The sequence below is a fragment of the Rutilus rutilus genome (genome assembly GCF_951802725.1).
Source record: "Rutilus rutilus genome assembly, chromosome: 12".
Lineage (NCBI taxonomy): Eukaryota > Metazoa > Chordata > Actinopteri > Cypriniformes > Leuciscidae > Rutilus > Rutilus rutilus.
Genome location: NC_140217.1, coordinates 30,113,585 through 30,139,831, shown reverse-complemented (window position 1 = coordinate 30,139,831; position 26,247 = coordinate 30,113,585). Strand labels below are relative to the sequence as shown.

General features: G+C 37.5%; 1 protein-coding gene across 1 annotated transcript in view; it reads right to left on the bottom strand.

The window, feature by feature from the left end:
* The window catches only part of atp10a (ATPase phospholipid transporting 10A), a 53,700-nt gene extending 27,924 nt beyond the window's left edge, over positions 1-25,776 (bottom strand). The window contains exons 1-10 of the mRNA XM_084424865.1: positions 25,095-25,776; positions 12,712-12,916; positions 9,944-10,029; positions 5,941-6,047; positions 5,079-5,210; positions 3,578-3,708; positions 3,098-3,350; positions 2,223-2,440; positions 1,932-2,126; positions 182-743 (exon numbers count right to left, since the gene is read on the bottom strand). Coding sequence (XP_084280991.1) covers positions 182-743; positions 1,932-2,126; positions 2,223-2,440; positions 3,098-3,350; positions 3,578-3,708; positions 5,079-5,210; positions 5,941-6,047; positions 9,944-10,029; positions 12,712-12,916; positions 25,095-25,522 — 2,317 coding nt within the window. The 5' untranslated portion in view covers positions 25,523-25,776. The remainder of the gene's footprint in view (positions 1-181; positions 744-1,931; positions 2,127-2,222; positions 2,441-3,097; positions 3,351-3,577; positions 3,709-5,078; positions 5,211-5,940; positions 6,048-9,943; positions 10,030-12,711; positions 12,917-25,094) is intronic.
* Positions 25,777-26,247: the final 471 nt, after the last annotated feature.

Below are 26,247 nucleotides of genomic sequence, written 5' to 3'. Positions count from 1 at the left end.
ACATACATATATATATATATATATTTTTTTTTTGGGGCATTGGGATTGGGACATGACTCAAGCTGGACCGTGTCACTATTTTATATTTTAAACATACACTTCAATGCACCAGAATGGAGCAGCCCAAATTTTAAACCCTAGAAAAGGTGTGGGAACAGTGTGCACATCAATGCTAGCATACCTGTAGCTGGTCTGATCAAATCCATGATGACTGAATCAGCACCCTTGGTGTAGACAGTAATTTGCTCAGTCAGCGGGTGTTTTACCACCACTGACATCCTCTTTCTTGTAGAGTCAAACCCCAGTGTGTGCAGAAGCTCGAAGCTTAGCTTGCCCAAGTGGGGAAGTTCCACGGTCACTTGATCTGGTAAACGTCCAACGAGAGCACACTTATAGGCCCGGGCTGCATAAACCAGAGCTGCTTCGTCCGGTGACTCCGCCTCATATCTGAGCTCGCATTCATCTTGAGCCAAAGCTTTTGTTTTATCAAAGTTGGGTGGGACGGGGCTAAAGGCATGCTGCAGGTCATGCTCAGGACGCTTCTCCTCGTTCAGCTTGGTGAGCGTGCTCTCGGCCGAAGGGGAGGACAGCATGCTGCAGCCCACTTTATGGGAGGACGAGCGGTTGGTGGTCAGACTGGAGGAGCTGCTGCTGTTGGAGCCAGAGGTCAGGCGGCTTGGAGTGAAGCGCTTGATGAAGTCCTCGATGGTCTTCACTGGAGACTTCAACTCGAAGCGACGCACCTTGATAAGATCCAAAGAAATATTTTCAAAATAAAACTCCTTAAATATTTGTGCATGATTGAATAACTTTAAAAAGTCATGCAACAGTTGTTTTTGTAATATGGCAGCCAAACTGGGAAGATTCATTCCATAATAGAAGACAAGGCAAATGTTTTTTTAAATCGCACATATGGTAACCACAAGAAATATTTAAATACTTAAGCATACTTAACATGAATTCAGTTGTTTAAAGGGGTGGTATAATGCCCTTTTCACAAGATGTAAAATAAGTCTCTGTTGTCCCCAGAGTGTGTATTTGAAGTTTTAGCACCGTTTTTGTGTCTGTCCCTTTAAATGCAAATGAGCTGCTGCTCCCGCACAGGGAGCAGAGCTACAACAGCTTGTGTCCTGAAAATTTCAAAAACTTTTAGCCTTTTATGTTCAAACCGGAGTCAGACAAAAATGGAGAGACTCAAGAAGTGACATCTTTGGATGTTACTTGGTTTGTTACTACATGGACAAAGGCTTCCACTGAAAGGAGATAATTTTTTTAAATTTAGTTTCCCAACTGCATGTTAATAGAGAAGGATGAATTACAGCAGAACTTTAAGCAGTTTATCAGGCATCAATTTCATTAAACTAAATGCAAATCACTCAGTTTAAGCTCAGATTTGTGTCATGAAGGGAGGATAAGTCTTTGATTGCAGCATCAAACTGAACTTACAAACACACACTTATAAGAAGTATGCAGATGGCAACAGACAGGATGGGTTTTGGGGAAAACACATGCCATAAATTCACAGAGGGTAAAGATTACACAATGAAGGATAGGCCATGCATCTTCAACACAGAAACAGGAAGTTGCTCCTGCTCTACATCCTGCAGAAAACCACAGGAAGTTCACTGCAGCCAAAACACCACACTCACAGTCAGTTCTGAGGTAAAATACGCTGTGAATGTCAGTTCCAGCTAATTCCTAGTGGTCTGTCTGCTAGAGATGTGCAAAACTAGTCGATTAATTGATACTGCTGCTGCTAGTTGACTTGGATTTTTTTGTGCAAATTTAGGGCCAGATTTACTAACAGCTAACCCTCTTTTGGCATAAAAAGAAAACTACTGACAGGATTTACTAAATGCACGCAGTGAAGATTACATTGATCATTATGAAAATGGAATCAGCTGCTGTGCACATCCCTACTGTTTGCTTACCTTCTGTCTGGGTTGATTGGGTGAGGACACAACAACAGTGTTGCAGATAGTGAGGGCGATGAAAAAGTCGAAGATGTCACACTGGTCAGGGGGGATCTGGTTCAGGGGCTGACTGTGAAAACGCATGAACTCCATTTGACTGCTACACTCATTGACCTTATCCATGAGCTGGGGATCTGGAGTGATGTCCTTCTCCTGTCAAACGGATCAAATAAAATGGAACAATTTGTAAGCATTGGGTTACTGAGCGATACATGAACAGCTTAATGTGGAATGGAAGCACTTGCTAACCATAGGACTACTGAAGGCAGTGTGTTTGGACAGAATGCTGGCCCGTTTGGCTTCGGCTCTGCTCCCTGTGCGACGGTGAGATTTGGTGCTCTGGGATCGCAACACCACTTTTCCGCTCTGGTGACTGGTGACGCTGTCCCGCCGTGGGAGAGTTCCACCATGAGATGTACAGTCCTCCTCTTCTGAATCCAACTCCTGGTACATAGCAAGCCTCCTCGCTGTGGGAAAGACACTTTGTTAGACTGTTTGAAACTTAACTTTAGGGCTTCATGAAGACCTAAGGCATTTCTTCATACTAATTCTGTATTTGAACGGTCTATTTGGGGCACAGGCTGTAGAGGGAGTGAACCACCAATACATTCGGTTGCATGTTAATTTAGAAGCCCAAGCTAAGATATAGTATTTATGTTTTTTAAGTTTTAAGTTTTTAATGCTTTTAAAATGGTTTGTGGAAACCATGATGCATTTTTTTCCCAGGACTTTTTGACAATTCGAAAGTAAAAAAAACAACAACAACATTTATTTGGAAGAGAAAACTTTTGTAACTTTATAAACGGCTTAACTGTCACTTTTGAGCAATTTAAATCATCCTTTTTGAATAAAAGTATATATTTTTTATATTTAAAAAATAAATCATCTACAGTCTGTGAATCTTCATTTTGGGGGATTTTTGATATGTGCCATTAATTGCAATTAATGTGATTAAATACGTAAATCAGTTTCATGTAATTCATTTGGTTAAAATGTTACATTCTACATTGATTGACAGCATTATTATTTATACTACATATTGCTCATTAACAGAGAATTAATGTTGTGTCCACAGAACAATAATAGCCCTTGTGTTGGGCACAGAAGACACTGATGACCCTAACCATTGGCATCATGCGAGTACTCGACTCCTGCCACAGTACAACGGCGAAACACCATCTTGTTTTCTGTGAGTGTGCCGGTCTTATCAGAAAAGATGTACTGCATCTGGCCCAGGTCTTCTGTGATGTTCAGCGCCCTGCACTGGAGGTGAGTGTCTGTTTCCTCATCATACAGCTCCATGTCCTGATGGATAAAGTATACCTGGCATATCTTCACTATTTCAATGGAAACAAAGAGTGAGATTGGGATCAGGACCTGCATCAGAGGGAAAGAGAAACAGAGAGGTTTGGTGTAGATTCATAGCGTTATCATTTCAACTACCAATGAGCCTACAATAAGACAGGAATTTAAGGATCAGTTAATTCCAAAATTTTAATTGTGGCATTGTTTAATCAAATGGTTTCTTCAAATGGAATTTGGAATTGTTCTACATAAGAGAAACTGAAGCACATTGTAATATTCTCACACCACTTGCTATTCACCTGGAATACTATAATCATGGTCAGGAAGAGATAAATGGCTGAGACCACTGGAGATAAGTCTGTTCCTTCTGGGCTCAGGACGTCAAAGACGGGCCTCTTATCTCCGTACTGAAACATCCACAGGCCATGACCTAAAGAGAGTTTGAGAGACAAACACTTGACTATATAAAGCAGGTAAAATGGAATCATGGGTATTGTCATTCAAGAGACACTGAAGATGTTAAAGCAATCTAAAAATGTTTAAGGAAACCAAAACAGTTAAACCACTACTTCCTCTCCAACGCTTCCTCAAATCAGATACATTCATCAACTGCTGTAGTATTTTTCTCATGGTAACAGGCATTGCAAAATACAATTCTGTCGTTAATTACTCACCCTCATGTCGTTCCAAACCCCTAAGACTTAAAAAGATCTTCATTTGTGTTCTGAAGATGAACGTGATGAAATCGGAGACCTTTCTGTCCTTCCTTTGACAGCTACGCAACTGACACTTTGATTCTTCAAAAAGTTCATGAAGAGATTGTAAAACTAATCCACATGAATTGAGCGGTTTAGTCCAAATTTTCTGAAGTGACAATCACTTTATATGATGAACAGATTGAATTTAGGCTTTTATTCACATTTAAACATTCATCAACTCACACATAAGATCTGGTAAACGGAAGCTCAAGCAGGTTCGCTTGACGTGCGAGAACCAATGAGGTTCGTTCTCGTGTTACACAGCACGTCTGAGCTTCCACAAGAACTGATGAGGTTCATTCTCGTGTTAGCAGCACGTCTGAACTTTCACAAAAACCGATGAGGTTCATTCTCGTGTTACACAGCACGTTTGAGTTTCCGCAAGAACCAATGTGGTTTATTCTCATACTTCAAGCTTCTGTTTATGTTCGCTGATCAATGTTTAAATGTGAATAAAATCCTAAATTAAATCCATTAATCATATAAAGTGATCAAGGCTCTTCAGAAATTTTGGACTAAACTGCTCAATTCATATGGATTAGTTTTACGATCTCTTCATGAACTTTATGAAGCGTCAAAGTGTCAGTAGCGTAGCTGTCAACGGAGGGACAGGAAAGTAAGATTTTGTTAAGATGAATGAAAGTCTTACGGGTTTGGAGTGTCTACAAATTTTGCTTGCGGTTACAAAAAGGTTTATATATTAAATAACAAGATTGTCCCAAAATAGACATTACCACATGCTTAACTGAATACTTCATCTTGTTTAAAAATGTTTTTGTTTTTATTTGGGACTTGATGGAAGCAAAAGATTATTCATGATAAATGAATCTGGCAGCTTCACATGATGTAACAGTAAGACTCAAAACAGTAACTAACAGTACAGTAATATTATACAGATAGTTGGTGAGGGTTCTGATGGGATGAGCCACCTTTAAAATAGCCGACAAACACACACAACTTCAAAAATCTCAGACATGAAATCATTAATATCTTACAATACTATATTTTCTAGAAAAAACTATTGATGCAAAGTGTTACATACCAATGGCGGAAAAGAGGCACATGACAAGGAGGATAATGACACACCAGAATACGTCTACGTTCATCTGGCGCTCAAGTTTGCTGCGTTTATAACGAGGGCCGTTGTTGTTCAGCATTGCTTTTGTCTCATGACCTGAGAATAGTAAAAAAATAATAATAAATGCTGTAAACATAATATGAGCTGTAGCAGTCAGATGACCTATCATTTAACAATTCTGGCATTTGTATGTACACATGAAATTACAGGAAACAGTAAAATGCACATTTGAACAAAGTTGTTCTTTTAATGGACTTAATAGCAGACATTTACCACAACTTTCATTATTTTTGATTCATTTTAAATGCCATATGCAAAGATTTTGTTGTATTCTTGTCACACATTAAAAAAAATGACACAAAATGAAAAAATTTAAATATTAAAATACCAAAATCCAAGATAAAAATAATAAAAAAAAATTAAAAAAAACCTAATAGATATTAATGATAATCATGACCCATTTCATTATATCTTACCATTTAACACTATTTACACAGATTTCCTTCACAATCAATCATTTTTACTACTAATAAAGTTTCATCAAAACATTTTTTTTTTTTTTTCAGTGAATAACATGACGTGAAGAAAATAAAGAAAATCAATGTAAATATCACTTTTGGACAAAATATTTAAATTGCACATCATTTCCAATAAAACTGCATAATTTGTCGGTTACGCAGTGTGTGGAAATATTCATTTTTTGGGATAGCAATAAAATCAACTTAGTTGGACAAAGGAGAGCTGTTAAACACAACTCATAATTTGAGATGTGGTGGAAATTAGTAGTGGACGTTTCCAGTCCTGGTTTGGATAGAAGGCAGCGTACCTGCATAGATGACGATTCCTACAGCCTCCTCTGTATTGCGGATGGTACAGCCCCTAAGCAGCAGATTGTCTTTGTATAGCCCGTCTCTCCTCCCACTGCGATGGATTCTGTCATACACATCACACAGGCTCATTCGTCACACTTATAATACAACATATCAGTGAGCATTATACATAATCTAGTTCCAATCTGAATTCCTCGGTCCTCATTTGCTAGAATTTTACAACTGGAAGCTAAGAACACTGGCCTTTATAACCATATGTTGTGGATATTGCCATGGGATATCCACATAATTCTGCGTCCCTTGATGTTGACCACATCGATCCATCATCCTTGACAGTCCACAGGGTTTCCCCCAGGATCCCTCTTTCTCAGCACAAAATCAATGATAAAGCCATGACCTCACTAAAATGGCTCTGCACACAGGTAAAGCCCTGAGGCCATCTGGATCCCGCGTTCAGTCAATGCAGCACTTTTTTGTAAAACCCCAAAGCCGCGTCATAGAAGAACTGAGCAAAGTGAAAAGATTCTCAGGATAAATGAGAGGACGAGTGGCGAGCAGGCGAGGATTGAAATCTTAAATCCAACGAGACCTCAGATCCGAAAGCGCGTGATTCCAACACCGGGAAAAGGTTCAAGAGGTCCCAGGGCTAAGCTTGCTGATAAAAATGGCAGCAAATGCAAATGAACTCCCACTGAATGAGCGCTGAATGCTAAACACCTGTGGTGGGAGCTCAATAAACTTTAATGCAAGCACTAATCCCACTGCTAAATTCAGGATTACATCTGTGAACTCTTCATTTTGTCAATTATCTGACAAGGCCTCTGGCAAGTTTTTTTTATCCCCTAGTAGTGCATTAATCTTTGAGCTTTGCCCTGGTTTAAAGGCAGACCTGATATATTAGCTGTCTACATGCCCCATGCTGTCAACCACAGTTCTGGCTTAGTTCGGGGCCATTGGTCTCTTTGTTATCCTGCACCAAGGGGTCAAATTTTGGCTAGTCAAGGGGTAATATTTTGGTCTAGTTAGGCCCTTTCTGATAGATGTCATAACTACTATCATATCATATGCCAGCAAAAAGCTGAAGCATTAAAGATCATTCAAAATGTAATTTATGTATTCTGACACAATAAAATATATTGCAAGCAACATATAAACTGCAAATATTTCATTATATTCTAGCAGATGTTTTACTAGTGCATAATTGTTTGGAGGGCTCGTAAATGCATGCATTTACCCAAAAATGAAAATTACATCATTTACTTACTCTCATGTCATTCTAAACCTGTAAGACTTTCTTTTTCTGCAAAACACACACAAACACACACACATATTCATATAAACAAAAATACACAAAATATATCAAAATTAACTGAAAAACTGTCCATTTAACCCATTGTTCCATAAGTCATTGCCCATTTTTATGAAAAAAAGAAACAGTTTATACATTCTTCAAAATATCTTCTGTGTTCTACAGAAAAAAGAAACAAAGTCATACAGATTTGTAACAACATGGGAGGTGAGTAAATGACAACAATGTTCTTTTTTTCTCTTTTAAAAGTATGAAATGGACTGAAATGTTCTTCACTGTCTGCTGACTTTCACATCACAGCTCAGGGTATCTGCTTATGTACCTATTTTTCTGCTGCACTAGAGTAAATATGCTGCCTTAAAGTGCACCCGGGAAACTCATACATCCGAGTCCATCAAGTATTTGTTACTTCGATGTCACGTGTTCAAGACAACGTTTCAAATCAACACGCCCCTTCCATTGTCACAACTCGTGTATCAGCTAGAATTACGAGTTTTCCACTTGCAAATTCAAATTTGCTTGGCCATTCATGTGCTCAGAACTCATAATTATAATACTTTTGACTCCACGTAAAGGGCACATTAGTTGAATGGAATTTACTATTAAGGTGACTGGCTCAAAATAACTTGGTTGCAGACATGCCTATGCCCTCCAGGTATTAACCTCATTAGATCGCACTGCACATATTCACCAGCTGGGATGATACTGTATCTTAATGCAATAAGCTGTCACTCCAACAAGGAACAGTCCTTGGCGCCCATCGTGCACCATGTTCCCTCTTTTGCTACGGTAAGCCACTTTGTGGTAACTGGACAAAAAAGCTGGCAGCACATCAGAAGCATCTGTTCTCCATCATCCAGGGAAATAAATGTCATAATCCTTCTGGTTCCTGTCAGCTGACTCACTTGGCCCTGCTGTCATTACCATACCATGTGCAGCAGGCTTTCTTCTAAACACAGGAGATACAGTTCTTGTTTTACTACTGCTACATCAGTCTGCCTATGTATAATATATTATGCATGCTAATCCTAAGCCTATGACCTGTATGCTTTAGCCATCATTTAAGACTTTAAGACTGCAAGATAAACAGAGAATAATCTTAATCCACACCTTGAAAGTCTAAACACCAGATTAACAAACTGTTTTAAAAAGTGAAAACACACAAGGAATGCATGGACCATTCTATGAAATGGGTGCATTTTCCAGTTTGATAAAGTTCACAATTTAATTTGGCGTTACAAGCCTTAAGTCATGAAACTATAAGGGGCTTCTCATAATTGAACGATGATATTTCTAAAAATATCTATGTTCAATTATTTACTATGGTAATTGACCAATATCATGGAAACAGGGTTGACATTTTAACCTTACTCAAAATCATAACACAATATAAGATAAATTGATAAACTTATCCTTAAATAACTCACTTCTTGAAAACAATGATTGTATCCTTCAATTTAGTATTTTTTTTTTTATATAGAATAGTATCGAATAGTACATAAAAAAAAAAAGGGAAAAATGTGACTAACAGTGTTAAACGCACAACCTGGGGACACAACTTTAAGCCTTATTAATAACACAATATACAAGTATATATAGAGAGAAAGACTAAAAAAAAACTTTTGTTCTCATCAAAATGTATATATTTACAGATGTAGCAAGACGACGTTAGAAGCATATTGATGAGAGGGCATTGTCATAATGAAAGACAAATAAATAAAAAAAACTTAAAAGTTACCAGATTTAGAAAGGTTGTCTGTATTAACGCTTACTCGCTTAGTAAAATTTGGCATTAACTGTTGTTACAGTCAATAAATACAATATATGATATAAATGAGGGTCACAAATGGCACCAGTTTTGTAGAATGACTCTTAGAATATAATTTTTTGCATGCATCTGATCTAAACGCACCAAAAAACATTCTGGTGGAAACATTTCACATACTTCAACAGCAGCATTATTTATAGCCTCCATTCATACCACACTAACAAATAAAAGACTTCGTGACCCATTCCTACAGTTCTCCAAAAGGGAATGCGGCTGGTAAGAGGAAGAATAATTGGGTAGAATAACAGGGTTGAAAAGTCATCCGAATAATGCTGGAGTAAGAGAAATACACACCATCTATCCATTACAAATATATTAAACTGGATCTATGTGGGTCACAAAATAACCATTCATCTGGTTATTTGAATCTCAAGAGCTAATGGAATTTTAATCACTGCCAGCAAAACAAAACAATGGAAAGATCTGAGTCATCTAAATGGCTTGTGGTCTCAAACTCGGCTCCTGGAGGGCCACTGTCTTACAGAGTTTAGAGCCAATCCTAATTAAACACACCTGAACTAGCTAATCAAGGTCTTCAGGATTACTAGAAACTTCCAGGCAGGTGTTTTGGAACATGTTGGAGCTATACTCTGCGGGACAGTGGCCATCCAGGAGATGAGTTTGAGACCATTGGCTTATGGATAAGAAAATCATTGAATATAATGGAGTACATATTGTTACGGCTAAACTAATTCACAATACACATATGTAACAAAGACCATGCACATGGACATGACGTTTCACTGACATTAAGACTGTTGGGTTAAATCGTTAATGCAATTTTCTTCAAAGGATTAGGTTGGACAATACATTAAGCAATAATGTAAATGCCCTTTAAAAAGCAATAATGCATTTGACTTACATGTATCCACGAAATCTGTTGAGGTCATTGTTGGGCTTCTCACATTCAATAATGCTGTTGTACTTTGATGGGTCAAACTCACAGTCCTGCAAATGAAAAACATATTTGCAAGTTGGGATCTGAACACTAAATCACCAAAATAATAAAAGTTAAGTTAAAGGTTTTATAAATGATCAAAGGATAGTTATCATCTATTCACCCTAGGGATGTACCAATCTGGGGTGCGTTTCCCAAAAGCATCGTAAGCCAACTATGTTCGCAAGTTCCGCCGTTCTCAGCATAGTTCAACGAGTCAGTGTTTCCTGAAACCAACGTTCTAACAAACATTCGCAAACAGCATCGCAAAGTTGTGTAGTTGGAACGACAGCTCTAGACCTGTGGCTAAAAGCATAGTTTCTAGTTTGCATGACATGTGGACTTAATAAATCCTTATCTTGAGCAAAATAAGCAAGCTGACATTCAGTACAACCTGTGTCTTTTATTTAGAATACATACAAATGTCATTTACGTCTTTTAGTTTGTCAAGAGATTTAAAGCACTGTTTTTGAAGAGTGCACATGTGCGAACGTGCTCTACTATATAAGAACGAGCCTATGATTGAATCTGGAAATAAAGCAAATTAACTGAGAAAAATGAGAAATAGTCCTCAGATGTCATGTCTGTAATTTATAGCAAAACATCTAGCGTCATAAACCAACGTGATTGAACGACCACTTCGCGACAATACGGTTTCGGGAAACAGTCGTGACTAGCTAGTTGATTTCTTCAACGATGCATCATAGTCATACTATGGTAGTTAAGCAGCGAGTTACGTCGTTGTTCGGGAAACGCACCCCTGATTATCAGTATACACAGTACTCAGGTGCAGCCGATACTCGAGTCGGTATCTGTACTTTTTGGATCGGTCAGACAGAACCGATAAAAATGCGATACTGTCCAAAAAAAAAAAAAAAAAGACAAAAGCACAATTTGTCCATTATATTACAAGTCTTAGGAAGCCATTACATTGCTTTATTTAAGGAACAGACAATATAGTAATTTCTGGAATTTAAGTTAATGGAAACTCTTGTGTAATGTAAATGTAATTATCCATTTAGCATTCAAACAGCATGTCGCGTTCAGTTACAAAAGTCAGCATGGTAAAGCTCTCTCCAAGATGTTCCAATGTTCCCATTATTGTGCATAATCTGAACAAAGTCCTGGGCTTTTGTTTAAAAAGACTATTTTGCTGGAGTTTATTGGTGATTCTGAATGGTGTGGTACTCGCTGTTGGATGAGAGGACTGGAGTAGAGGACTGAATACAACTCATTCACACAGTAAATGCAATTTAAAACTCAGTAAACTGTTGGACAGATGTAATACTCTTAGTTTCACACACACACACAATATTATTTTTGTTCTCCAACTGTTATGAATTTTTCATTGCGGATTGAGGGTTGCCCGTAAATCCATGTTGCTTTAAGCACATCATCACGCATTCAGGATTTGCATAGGTACATTTGTGCCACTCTGTATTGGAGCCTTTCATACTATGATAGATTTGTGCAATAAAAGATAGCCTAATTAATATATTTATTATCCAATTAATTTGTTCAATCGTATCTATAATGTCTGTAGTCCTATTTAAAATCTATAGCATAGATTCCAAAATAAATGCTTTTTATAGTGCATATATTTATGTAGTACTATCACAAATGTATTGTTTAAAAGATTTTAAGAAGGTTGTCTTCTAAGTTCTAACACAAATAGTAATTTGTAAATGCAGCTTTTAAAAATCAAGATGTGACTTTGCCTTAACAATGGATGTGATTGGATAACTGAACTAACCAGCAGACCAATTTCATTGCACAGCATCTCAAACCTTGGTTTAATCATTCTGAAATGTCTGAGCCAAAATCTGTCCTCACAATGTTTTGGTATAACGACCTCCCAGAACTCTCTCACATGATTGCGTTCCCAAACACCAGGCATCTGAACGCAAGATAACATGACAGAGTTTATAGCATTTCCTAAATTTATGATGTGCCACAGCGGCTTTCCCAATTGAAGCAACTTCCATTTTTATAAGATATTTTGCTGACATATGAAACACTGCTTTAATCGCAAATGTTTTACATGATATTCAAATTTTGCGCATAAAAGCACAACTGGATGGAAACAGCTATTGACTAGATTTTGACAGGTTACATTAATATATATGTGTGTGTGTGTGTGTGTGTGTGTGTGTGTGTGTGTGTGTGTGTGTGTGTGTGTGTGTGTGTGTGTGTGTGAGTGAGGTATCGGACATAAAAAAAAGGTGGTATCGAGCCATACCTAATTCCTCTTCGTGTTGCAAAATTTCAGTCTGCTCCTCACATAAATCTTAAGATTTTAGAAGACTTATAATATATAGGGCACAGGCTTTATTGACTACTTTTAAGATACTTTTTGTCCCTTTTGTTTCATCAAACAATAGCAGCATGAACATTTTTGTTAGATTAAGGTCATTTTCTGGGGTGAACTAGGTTTTGATACACGGTTTTCTTTTACCAAACTGTTTTCAGATCTCTCTTATTGACATCTTAGAACGTAACACATACAGGCTGAGCAGTGCCAAGGTAAATTAATATTTGACTTTGGTGTGAATTGACTAAAGTTATCTCAGTGGGCAAACGCAGACCAGCTGAAAACACACAGCATCACATTAACTGTTCTTGACACCAGGATGCTTCTATTCAGTTCTTTACTCAACTTTCACAGCAAACACTCCACAGTCCTTAACACTCACCAGGTCGATAAAGCTGCGCACCACCTGCCTCTGTTTGAGGTTGGTTTCGCCGTCCAGTGTGGCCGTCTCGATGTGACAGAGGCGGTCCGGGTCGCTGCTGCTGAGCAGAAGAACGTCCGCCGGCAGAATCTCGTTGCAGCGCAGACGAATGAAGTCTCCGACCCGTATCTCCTTCCAGTATTTCTCCACATAACGTTTCTCACTCCTACAAAGGGCACAAGAAAACGTATCTGTAAATGTAATTTACCCATATTGATGTAGCCAAGCAAAGAGGCTTTGTTATCTCACAGACACCAATGTTTTCCATACGCATACATGCCTTTCAATATTAATACTCAAATCACAAAATGTAATCCTCAAGTTAAGTTGAGATTGACCTTACCATTTCTGTTTGGGGTCAGAGACTCTAATGTTAATTACGATTAACATTAGAATTACTCTAAATATTATTATTACAATGTAAATCTTACCTAGCAAGTATATTGTACAGTCTGACAAGCATAGTATCTCACTATGCTAATGGTGTATCTAATGTTTGCAAACAAATAAACAGTGCACCAGACATTAGTTGCAATGAAGTCTTTGGATCTGCCGGGTGATTGGGGGTGAATAATTCCAATTCTAATCACATGGAGCCACGTAAGGTACACACTAAAGTTTAAGGTTAGGGGTTTTGAATAGCCTTAGCAAGCATGACTAATACTAATATTACTAGTATACATATTAGTATTACTAATATGAAGGTAGAATTTTCCTAGTTCCTGCGGTGTGAACACGCCGACATCCGGGTACTTTAGCCAATAGTTCTAGGAACTGTGAAAAGGTTCCTCCGGTCGGAAAGCGGCTTTTGTCTCCCATCAGAGACCTGTGCTCTTACAAATAACCATTTAGAAACTCTAAAGACAAGGTGTTCAATTTTCACAATTTGCTGTACCATAAACTTATTTGACATTTGCCTCTGATGCTTCTGCATTAACAGAGAGAGAACATATCCATAAGCACTGAAAGTGGAAAAACAACCAGACCAAACAAACTCCACACGGAACTGAACAATAAACAAACCACATCTGTGTCGTGTTCAAAACTGGGAGAGTAGTGTTCATCATGGTGAAGGCCTAACATGATGGACAACATGACGCCTATTTCAGGAGGACAAAAATAATATTACAGGGCTTTGGCAAACATGGCTACAGGCAGGGACTCTGGCTCTCTGAGAGCTGCTGCTAAACAAAACTTCCTTCTGTTTCTTTTCCCGCCCTTCCACACATAAGAGTGGTCTTTTACTGCCACACAGAACCGTAGTGTGACCTCTTACACAAATTCAGCTTGTATAGTTGTGTACAAAGTAGAGGAAGAACTAATTCTCCATGGTTTAAGAGGGAAGGAAGAGGAGTCACCTGTTGGCAAAAAAGGAAAGGTGGCCACCGGGAAGGTTTCTTCAAGTCTCTTGACAGATAATATCTTTTGTCACATAAACGACTACATTAAAAAACCCTCACATTTTCACCTGTTATTTTGGCAATGCAGTTTGGAGGCACATAGATTCATGGGCAAAAAAAGAAAAAAAAGGACCAAGGCACCAAGCCCAAAATGGCTAAACACTAAGCTTTCACCACAATTTATTGGTCAGGAAATTAGAAAAACTTAAGCAAATGTAGTACTTAAAATTGCTTTCTCAGAAAAACATCAAGGACAGAATGAAGTTTTTGGCAGAATATGGAAGTTGTGCGTGGAGTGATGAATCACAATGAAACACGAGTTGCATGGTGATGCTGCAGAGCGGTGTCTTCGAAAACCTGGTGGGAAATAAAATAAATGCTTCTCTACCACAGTGAAGCATGGAGGAAGAGGTGTCATTGTGTGGGAAGCCTTTTTAGCTGCTGGTACTGGTGAGCTACTTCACTGTAAAAAAAACCAAAAAACAAAAAAAACATTGGAGTGCAGGAGAATATTGCAGGATGGCTTTCTTCCCACAAATGAAAAGTTGTAATCTATAGAGGAATGATCAGATGTTATTTTTCAACTATGCTTCTGCCTAAATTGCAAAGACAACCAAGAATTGGCTTGAGAACAAGTCCATCAGGCTCATGTTTTGGCCTGGTCAGAGTCCAGATTTGAACCCTATAGTGAATATTTGGTCTCATATTAAAGTCAAACAAACTGGGAGACATTTTTCAACTACTCATGAACTCTTTGAAGCCATCAACATTGAGTGGAACAACACTAACTCTTCCTTCCTGTAACAAGCTGTCTGCATCTGTATTTGTGAAATTCTTAATAATTTCCTGACCAGTGATTTGTGATTAAAATGGATAAGCAATTTGCCAACACATAAACACATAACGTTTGCCAACTTTTGGCTTGGCCCGCCATATTTTTTTTGCCCAGGAGTGTAAATTACACACTTTACCTTCAAATCAACTCTGAACCTATGTTTAACTCTATTACTGATTACAGGCACATGACTTTGAGGGTCAGCAGTGCCAGACAGTGTCCAGTTGTAAGTAGATAATGTCATTGAAAGGAAGCAGAGACAGATTAGGGTGGTCATGAGGATGTTACACTGAAAAAGCAATTCACAATCTAGCTTATTTTATAAATAATTCTGGTCACTGTAAATGCTTAAAACTAAGAATTTGGGGGATAAGCTTTTGAACATCCTGGGAGATTGATACATGAATGAACAAAAATATCAGCCAGAGAGAGTAAGAAAGAGAAAGTTTTGTTTACTGAGAGGAAATGTGATAAGTGAAAGGATGACCATGAGCACACAATTCACTAATTCAGTTTCAGAGTAGATCTTAAATTAAGTCAAAGCTACAGGTATTAAAGAATTTTTAATTATTTTATATCACTTCATGAAACATTTTGTCATTTTATCAATGTAATTGCATCTGCACTAGTTTCTTGCCCTTTACATGCGTAGTGACACCTGTGAAACGGCTGCTTTTTTGTCCATCGGGAATTGATTGGATCGGAGGATTGCTGTGATTTGCTACTGGTCTGATCCCATGTGACTGACAGGTTGTCCCGCCCTCATGCCAGTAAACATGTCATCAAAGTGAACTATCCACGATACATATTGTTGCATTTCTGTATTGCGATATATTGTGACACGATATATTGTTAAACCCCTATTAATTACACTCTCAGAAAAAAAGGTACAAAAGCCGTCACTGTGGCGGTACCTTTTCAAAAGGTACACCTTTGTACCTAAAGAGTGCATATAAGTCCCTCAAAGGTACATATTGGTAGCAAACGTGTACATATTAGTACCTAAACAGTACATATTATTAGAACCCTTTTGAAGGGTACTGTCCCAGTGACAGCTTTTGTACCTTTTTTTCTGAGAGTGTACAGATATAACTTATGTTGTCATCTTGCTTTTATCCATTATTAGCACAAGCCTGTTGTAGCAGACCATGTCTGGATGATGGCCAAAACCTTACTGATAAGTTTATTGTACGTCACACAAAAGATGAAGCGTCCGTTTTTACTCCAGAAAATCACTGTAAGAGCTGAAGAAAACACAGTACAAGTGCACATTAAAATCTAATCCGTAAACTCCCTCTCTCTCCCTTGCGTTATCATAAACATACACAGCGAATTACACAAAAACACTCATTACAACTAACAGTAAACAAATATACTTTTCGAGAGGTGCTTAATAATGGTAAACTAGCCTATATCCGTAAAACAACTCTGATGAACTGAAAGTGTGTGCTCTTCCTTTCATTACTGCCGTGACCAGTATCGGGGCGTTCAGGGCGGGTCTATGCTAATTTCGCAGAGTCCGTCAGCAGTCGTGGGCGGGGCCTGTACACAGTGACGTCACATTGCCCAGAACGGCTTGTTCTGAGAAACTGCTTATGATTATGGGGATAAAAAAAAAAGAGAAGTTGGTGGATTGGTATCATTATAGGGTGGTTGTGTACACAGACTGCCAACACACATTTATGTTCACTATGTAAAAGTAAATTTTGCATAATAGGTGCCCTTGAATTAATAATAAAATGCAAGTTATGTTTGCTTTTTATGCTCGCTTTTAAATCTCTAATTCAGCACGTGCAATCAAAGAATTAGCGGCAACAACAACAACTCTTATTTTTTAACAGTTTGAATTATAACAGTTATTTATATTTATTACAAATTAAGTTATTACAAATATTTTTGTGGAGACCTTGATCATTTTTCAGTGTTTTTTTTTTTTTGATGAATAGAAAGTTAAAAAAGAACAGCATTTATTTGAAAACATACTGACTACAAACTTTTGAACAGTAGTGCATACATAAAATTAGTATTTACACTTGTCTATGTCCCCAATGGCTCACAAGGAGGGAAAATGTGCGCTTTCAATCATATTCAACATATTAAAATATAAACACTATAAATGTAAATATAGCCATGTAACAATTATCAACAGTAAATCATTAACAGTCACTTACACTGTAAACTGGTATTAAATTAACAGAGCAGACCTTTACTAAAACTAAAACTCTTTCTATAAAGGTCTATGATCCATATGTCTTTAATACCATTATGTATTAATAATCAGTCAATACTAATAGTATTAGTCCATAAACAGTGATTGAGATTTAGCTCTGCTACAATGTAGCAGAAGCTTTCCCCAGATGGAGACACAATGTATGTGCAGACAGGGTGTGTTTCCTTTAAAAGCAATTTTTTTTGGCATTCTCTCACTCAAAGATAATCACCGAGTGTTCTAAATTTAAGTGTTGGGTATGTTGAGTGGGGTGCAGTCATGTGTCACTAACAACAAACCCCCATGAGGAATCAGTGATTGTTTTTATTTCACCTCTGGAGGTCGAAGTCATACTCTAGATTCTTTAAAGTGAGAAAAAAAGAAAAGAAAAAGAAATCAGCTATTATCTGTGGTCATTTTTGCAAATATCCAATAGTTCCAATCGCTGTTATGAGCAATAACAAACATTGCATTATTTGAAGAGCAGCACATTATCACGACGAAGAATATATAAAATCATGAACCAGTTAATTTAGGAAGAAATGTGCAAAGAAATGCAGTTGGGAACGGGGACGTGTGGATATTCAAGCACAGACCTACATAGAAAAGACCACTGGAACTGAACTTTCTTTAAGGTCATTTCCTCCAGCGACGCACATGTGGAAATGGTCCACCAACAAGACTTCCGAGAAAAAACAAGCAGCTCAGCAGAATAAAGGCTTATGGGTGTATCTAGTCAACAGAAACAAAGGTTGTTCTCTGAAAAGCAGATTGGCTCTTTCTCTACACAATTCCTACAAATCCAAATGGTCCCACATAAAAGCCAATAACGCATCACTGTTAAAGCTGCCAAAGATACAGTATAAAAGAAAGAAAAGAACTGAAACGACCACCCAAAGCAAGCCTTCTAACCACAGACAGAAACTAGTGTGCACGGAAAAACTGAGTGGGACAGAAGTGTAATGGGAGCAGAATGTTATTTCTCAATTTTGGTGAACGATAATTACTCAAAACATAAGCATGTCAAACTGTAGCAAGACCAAACTGATCAAAGTCTTTGTTTATGAAAATTGTATGAAAGATTCATCAACATAAGATACAACCTTTGAAACCCTGAGCTTTTGAATATGCAAAATTAAACGAACAGCTACCACACACACAGTTTAGAATGAATGTAATAAACTTTCATTTATATGCAATTTAATGTCCTAAACAAGTTTAAATAAGCTTTTTATTTACTGTACTACATTAAAAGAACCCAAACAAACACCATCTTCAGTTGTAAAAACACAATTAACTCTCGCAAATACTGAAAATGGCATTTGTGTGAAAACCAAAACGTCTTGTTTCATTTTTATCTAATCCAGTGATTTTTAAATAAAGAGTTTGTTTGAACATTTCATAACCTGGATGTTTTAGAAAGTCATGAATCTACATTGACAATATCCTAAACAGTTATGCTCACCAAGGCTGAATTCATTTGATCAACAAATACGGTAAAAACAGTAATATTATTACAATTTCAAACAAATGTTTTTTATTTTAATATATTTTAAAATTGTATTAATTTCTGTGATGGCAAAGTTGAATTTTCAGCAGCCATTACCCAAGTCTTCAGAGTCACAAGATCTTTCAGAAATCATTAGAATTTGGTGGCCAGGAAATATTTCTTATTATTATCATCAAGGTTGAAATTGCTTAATATTTTTGTGAAAACTGTGATACATTTTTGTTTACAGAAAGTTAAAAGAACAACATTTATTTGAAATAGAAATATTTGCAACATGTCTTGGTCACTTTTGACGAATTCAATGCGTTCTTGCTGAATAAAACAAACATAATGTGTGTAAACATTCACAAATTAAGACAAATAGTAAATAATTAGGACAAGTAATCACTTAATAAAGCCTGCTTTATTACAACATTAATGGATTACCATGAAAAAATATTAATAAAATTGACTAGAGTCAAGGCCTCTGTTGAGGGCTACCATGATATAGATATCCATTTTAGAACTGTACCAGTGATTTACAATGATCTGAGGTGAACCTGAACCGTTTGAAATAGCGTGAACTATCTCACCCTGCAAAAGCTCAAAATTCCTTGAATTCCTGCCTCCTGTCCTCTCTCAACTCTCGAAGAAAAGAAGTGTTGATATCAAAATCCCCCAGGACACCTTGTCACACTGTAAACAGATTTTCATAAGAACTGTGCGATATTTTTGTTGTAAGCATTTGAAAAGAGCAGCAAGAAACACAATAGAAAAAGTCTTTTGATCTCGCCGCTGCTCACGGAACACAGGAAAGGAGGGGACACGCTCGCTTTCTAGACATTTCTATTGTTTTTCTGATCCCGCTGTCTCTCATGAAAAATTACTTGCATTATTTTACGAGTTACACTTGATACCGCTCTCAAACACAAACAATAGGCCATGTGAAACTGTCGGAGAGGCGGGCTATGAAGGTTTTAGCAATTTTCCTGAATAATAAAAAAGAAAAACCACACTGACTCGAGATGCTCCTATCGCAGTGCTCACAAACGGACTTTGCTGCTATAATACAATCGTTTTTATCTTGCATAACCCTGTCGTCCAACATGAGCATCTGCCTTGAGTGCTGACATCTCAGAGCCCCTGCAGTGTTAACAAATCTTTGATATGTCTCCAAGTTGTGTTTACCCTGAAGCTAAACAGGAACTCAATTTGTGTAGGTTTCCCCAAAAATAGTCCTCTCTGTTTGAACAGGATGACCCTGCAAATAAAACGCGTACCTTCATGCGCACAGTCGATCAGCAAAAAAAAATAAAAAAATGTTATGGCTTGGCAGAACCTTCAATTTATATTTAAGATGGTGAAAAAATATGAACATAAACTGAACAAAACAGAAGAGCAACTCATAACAAGAAGCCACAGACAGAGCCTGCATCCTCTGCACCTCATAAATATGTCTACGGTCAGGGTCCCACACACACACACAATGTGAGATATTGATTGTACTATTATTCAATACATAAATAGGCCTACATATCCTACCATGTACAGAAGGCTTTTTGCGATCCTACAGTCTTACAAAAATAAGGGTTAGAAAAGTTTTTTTTTTTTTTTTGCAGTGATGTCACAGAAGAACCATTTTCGGAACCATTTTTTCAGTTTAAAAATCTAAAGAACCCTTTTCCATTATAAAGAATCTTTTGTACAATGGAAAGGTTCCATGGATGTTAATGCTTCTTCAAGGAACCGTCATTTAAAATAAAGAGCCTTTATTTTTAAGAGGGTAGAGGGATTCATTCAGTCCAACTAATTAAACAGCCTTCTGTGTTTCTCAGTCTACCTTAAAATGGCAAGGCCCTCAGAGGCGAGTCTAAACCTTGAGCCTACACGTAAAATAAATAAATAAATAAATAATTGCCACCAGAGAACAAATTCAATGACACTCTGCCTTCTTAATCAACAGACACTTTCAAGAAATGGCACCAAAATATTTTATAATAGGGAAGTCCTGATCAAGTTTTTTGTGCCTCCGATCCGATCAGAGACTCTAAATATTGAGTATCTGCCCATATATGTGACGCAAGCCATGTACATGTTATCCTGGAAGAAAACTTGCTTCCTTCCACTCTGACAATGTTCCCCAACTCGAAGGATTGTTTATCCCCACAGGACAATATTCCATGCAACACAGCCAGGCAGGCCAATAAAGGTGTGGATGGAGGACCACAAGATCAAGACCCTGTCAAGGCCAGCCCAAACTTCAGACCTGAACCCCATTGAAAACCTCTGGAACGGGATTGAGAGGAAGGACACAAGGTCACAAGCCATCAAACAAAGCAGAGCTTCTTGAATTTTTGCACCAGGAATTGCATACATTCACCCAACAGCAATGTGACTGGTTGGTAGAGAGCACGCCAAGACACATGAAAGCTGTGATTGGAAATAAGGGTTATTCCACCAAATATTGATTGCTGAACTCTTCTGAAGTTAAAATATTAGTAGCCTATTGTGTTGTTTTCCTTGCATTATTCAAGGTCTGAAAACACTGCATGTTGTATGACAGAGTTTTTACTTAAATTTGGAAGAAATGTTGTAAGTAGTTTATAGAATAAAACAAAAAGTTAATTTTACTCAAACACATACATATGAATAGTAAATAGAGAAACTGCTAGTTTTGCAGTGGTCTCTTAACTTTTTGTAACAATGGTCCACACTGTAAACAGACTGTGTGGGCACAATTATGAATTTGGGACTACTGATATAAACTTCTTGTACATTATGTACAATAAGCAGAATAACTGAAAAAAAAAAAGTGGACATAAGGTTAAAAAGCATGAAGCATGATGTCTGTCAGTCAAGTCCAAATCAAGACACAACCCATACCGAAGTATTATGCCAACGATGTCGTAGATAGTCTGACGGCAGATAGAAATGAACAGTAAATAAAATTACTTTCAAGTGATGAGAATGATAGAATGATTTGATCGATCACGTGACACTGGAGACTGGAGTAATGATGCTGAAAATTCAGTTTTAAAATCACAGGAATAAAGTACATTTTAAAATACTGTATTTTAAAAGTTTTGAATAAATGACTTCTATAACTTCTCAACTGTTTTGAAGTTTGTGTGCAGGCAAACACGTAATCCATGGATGAGGCAAGATGCAATGGATGATGAAAGAGAAGAAAATCTACAATATCCATGCACTATCCTTTAAAATTCTATCCACTTTTACATCATCGTGCAATAACACAATACAAAATAGAAAAAAGTTGGCTAATTACACAGTGCTGCAGTCAGTGTTCAACAACAAACTGTGTTTTATGCACAGAAAGTATATAAAGCCTCTCCTTAAACATTAAGCTATTAAATCACTTTGTTATTTCAATAACATCAGGCAACATGACACTTTCAACAGATGTCTGTAGTTATACTGTACTGCTGGGGTGCCATGCACACGTGGAAAACATTTTTCAGATACAAAAACATCCTGTGAAACCCAATGGAATTGCTAGAGAGAAGAGCTAAGAAAAATGCACGGTCCCATCGAACAAATCACACTTGCATTCTTCAAAACATTGTACTCATTAACACTAAATGGAAATGTGTCCTTTACAGTCCAACCGGTGGCTAGCAATTCAAATGTGAGATTCCATGACAAACTTTGCAATCACATTAAAGGTCAAATCAGGTTCATCTGGGATGACATCATACCGCAGATTTGATCCGTTTCAATTCAGTGTTGTTTTGTTAGCAATGGGAACAGTTTTCAAAATAGAGTCATTTGCTTGAGAAAATTCAATCAAACCCAGCCTTGAGAGCAACACTGGCACAGCACAAGCCCAGATTGTGGAGTTTGAGAAACACTGTGGCTTTTCACAGAGTTGATACATGGCCTTAACATGGCCGACAGAGCCACTTTTCATCAAGAAATACAGTCTGACTCTCTGACTCTGAGAAATAAACAAGTGGAAGCCTTCAAAAGTGCAGATGAGAGACAGGAAGATCTCCAAACCAGGCAGATTTTTCACCAGCAATCCAACGTCCTTCATTTCTGTACAAAGTGAAATTTCTTGACAAGTCTTATCTGCTAAAGGACCTGTAGCTTCAAGTGGATGGAGGTTTATATTTTGTTCCAGCAAGTTCACACTGTAAGTACATTGTGTTAATAACCAAGGACAAAACTGACGTTAAACAGCATGCAAAAGAGTGCCTAACTTGATTATCTGACACACTTTCACAACTAGGGGTAATGTGTTTGCCACATAACGTCAAGAATGAGAAAGGAGCTGAATGCCATTCACTCCCGTTTGAAGAGCTTTTCATTTCACTTAATGAAATGAATGAGCAGTGTTATTTTAGTGTCATTAGGCTATACTATTATAGGTCTTATTAATATTTTGAATTAGTTTATTTTTTTATTTTCATTTAAATTTGAAAAAAGTTGTGTGCTTGTCATTTTATTAGCTTTTTTTTAATATGTATAGCCTAGTTTTTATCCATTTTTATTTCAGTTTTAGCTATTGTAGTACAAAAATCTGCCTTGGCAACTAGATGAATAAGTATTTTTTAGCATACATTTTTGTTACAAAAAATGGGGTTTAAGTTCTAGTTAATTGCAATAACCCTGCACTCAACAACATCCAGAGAATAAAGGCATTATCTAAGGTGATCAGCTACAACTGCATAATACTAATCACCCTATACTAGATGCACTTTACGAATATTTTAGAGACAAACAGAAATTAATAGTTATTAAACTCATTGAAATTCAGTGTCAATATACAAGAGCAACGCTGAGGCCTGAAATGCACAATATTATCCACCACTGTGACAGCACTCATTTACCCACAGTGAGATCAAATCAAAGTTCCTTCTTTGCCTACATCAGTACAACAGTATGTCCTTATGGGTGTCATGTGGTACCAGAAATGTACCAGAAATATTAAATAAAGGCAGCAAACTAACACCACCACCCAAGCTTCCCAACATGAGTCTCAAAAAGCTAGTGAGTTGCCCGTCATCATTTGAGACTTTTCATACTGCATTTAAAGTTTGCCCAAAAATGAAAATTGTGTCACTATTTACTCACCCTCAAGTCGTTTCAAACCTGTAAGACTTTCATTCATCTTCGGAACACAAATAAAGATTTTTGGATGAAATCTGAGAGCTTTCTGTACTCTCCATTGACAGCTACCCAACTAGATGCTTCAAAACTTTCTGAAGTGTCAACGAAGTAGTTGGGTAGCTGTCAACAGAGGGACAGGAAGGTCTCCAATTTCGTTAAAAAGACCTTCATTTGTGTTCCGAAGATGAAAGAAAATCTTACAGGTTTGAAATGACATAAGGGAGAGTAATTAATGACAGAATTTTCATTTTTGGGTGACCTATCCATTTAACCCTGGGTTATAGTCATGTTTAACCCTATGTAAAACGTTTCAGTTTTACTTGTACTTGAGGATGAGGATCACTTTTTAACCTTGGGTTATGAAACCCTGTTCCAAGGGTTGTGGGGCCAAATGTATGTGTGACAGTCAGCAGGTAAAATGAAATGATAAAAAGTAGCCTAACTGTTTTTGTTTTGTTTTTTGGTAACAGACAACCGATTTTAAAACTGTTTTAGGCTGACATCAATGAGGCAAGCATTGAATCAAAGTTGTGATAGTATTTTCGGATATCCGAGTGAAACATCTTCTGGAACCAGAATTTTTTTTTTATTGTGGGACTTTAAAGAATATAGGGCACATCTTTTTTCTTTTCTGAAATGATGTGCACGGATAAATTATTTATAATAAATAAAAATAATAATGGTCAATTGCGATTTCATGGTGACTTTATTCATTCCCTTTTGTAGAGAACGGTTGCATGCGTTGCGTTTAAGGTATGTGGAAAACGTTAAAATGTCAAACGTGTTTGAGTTTTAAAGGTAACGTTATATTTCAAAAGATTACGACAACCAGAGGACATTTATATGGCAACAACTGGATAGCATGTAATAGACAGGTGGTTGCGTGCTGTATTTGTTCAATCAGTGTTACTAACCTCAAATAACGCTAACACAGCGTTTCCGAATGTACTGTGTGATATCTCAGCAGCACCTCAATAACAACCCAGGATAAAGTATGGACAGTGTGAAACATGGAACAAGGTAACCCAGGATTACATTGACCCAGGGTTAAAACTTTCAATTGTAACAAACAAACAAACAAACAAACAAACAACAGGTGCGCGTCCAAAATGCAGATATGATCCACATCCTGAGACTCCTCGGTCAACAGGTAGGCAGGCCCACAGGTCCAGAAGCAAGGCAAAAATCATAACAGTTGTGTATTGTCGACTAGTAAAACTAAACAAATACACACAGCTTTATGGCAGTTTGTATTGGGTCAGTTTTCAAGCACGTGCTTACCTGCAGTAAACGAGACAGTCCATATGATTTATTTCTTTATCTGAGCGGTGTCGCCTGTAATCCTCCCATAAATCCTTGATAGCGGTAACGGACAAAATAAAAACCACAGGGGCAAGAGCCAACTCTGGTTGAAAAGCATTGACCACAGGCACAAAATTCAGCAAGGCTATGAAAACAAAATACACGTTGGCAAACCGGTGGAATTGCTCGAAGAGGTTCTTCGGTAGGAAAGAAAGCAGAGTGTATTTTGTGGTTTTGATCTTATTGTTTGCATAGTGTCTGTTGGGGTTATCCCCTCCTTTGGTATGGTCATACAAAATGTTGGCGTGTACAATCCTCGTTTTACTCTCCTTTTTGCTTTTCCTCCTTTTATGCTTTTTCACTTTGGTACTTTTCGTGTCTCCAGACTCTCCAGTCTCTCGCGCCATACTTCGCCCAAAACTTTTGTCTCTTTTCCTTGAACAAATAAAAGATGGTTTCTATGTAATCATGCTGATCCTCCTTGATGATGTAGGACAGTATGAAATGCTCTTCACTTTGTTTTATCGTCCTCAGCCATCGCGTCAATTCTCTCCCTTTCTCTCGTTAATACTGAAAAGTTTTACAGCGGCATCTTTTTTTTCCCTCAGTAGATGAAGATGCTTTAAGGCAGGGCCGAGTGATTATACGTACGCGCTGTTACACATTTTAGTAACATAAATCATTAGGATAAACCTACAGATCAGTATTGCTACTTAAAGTCCATCCATATGATTGTAGATGCGGCGTTTTACGCAGACCGTGTTGAAAAAACAAGCCAATCACTGGAGGTACAAAAGAACGTCAACGCTGACGCAAACGTAGCCCCGCCCACTTACAAATGAAACATCTTAACTGGAAGTGCCACGCGTTACCATTGAGAAAAAGCGATTCCAATGGAAGACGTTAGCATAAATACAGTTTTTGCTTAGAATACACCGAAACACGGCGGTTGCATCTGATCTGTAGTAGTAGTTAAAAAATGCATACTTGAAAAAAGCATAGTTGGCAAAAAAAGAAAAAATTCTGTCAGAATGACCTCAGTCACTCTTCACTTTCAAGATCTTAAAACATTCCCAACAACTTGAAACCGAGAGTACGTAAAACTACTATTGACAATAGAGAGCTGTGGAAC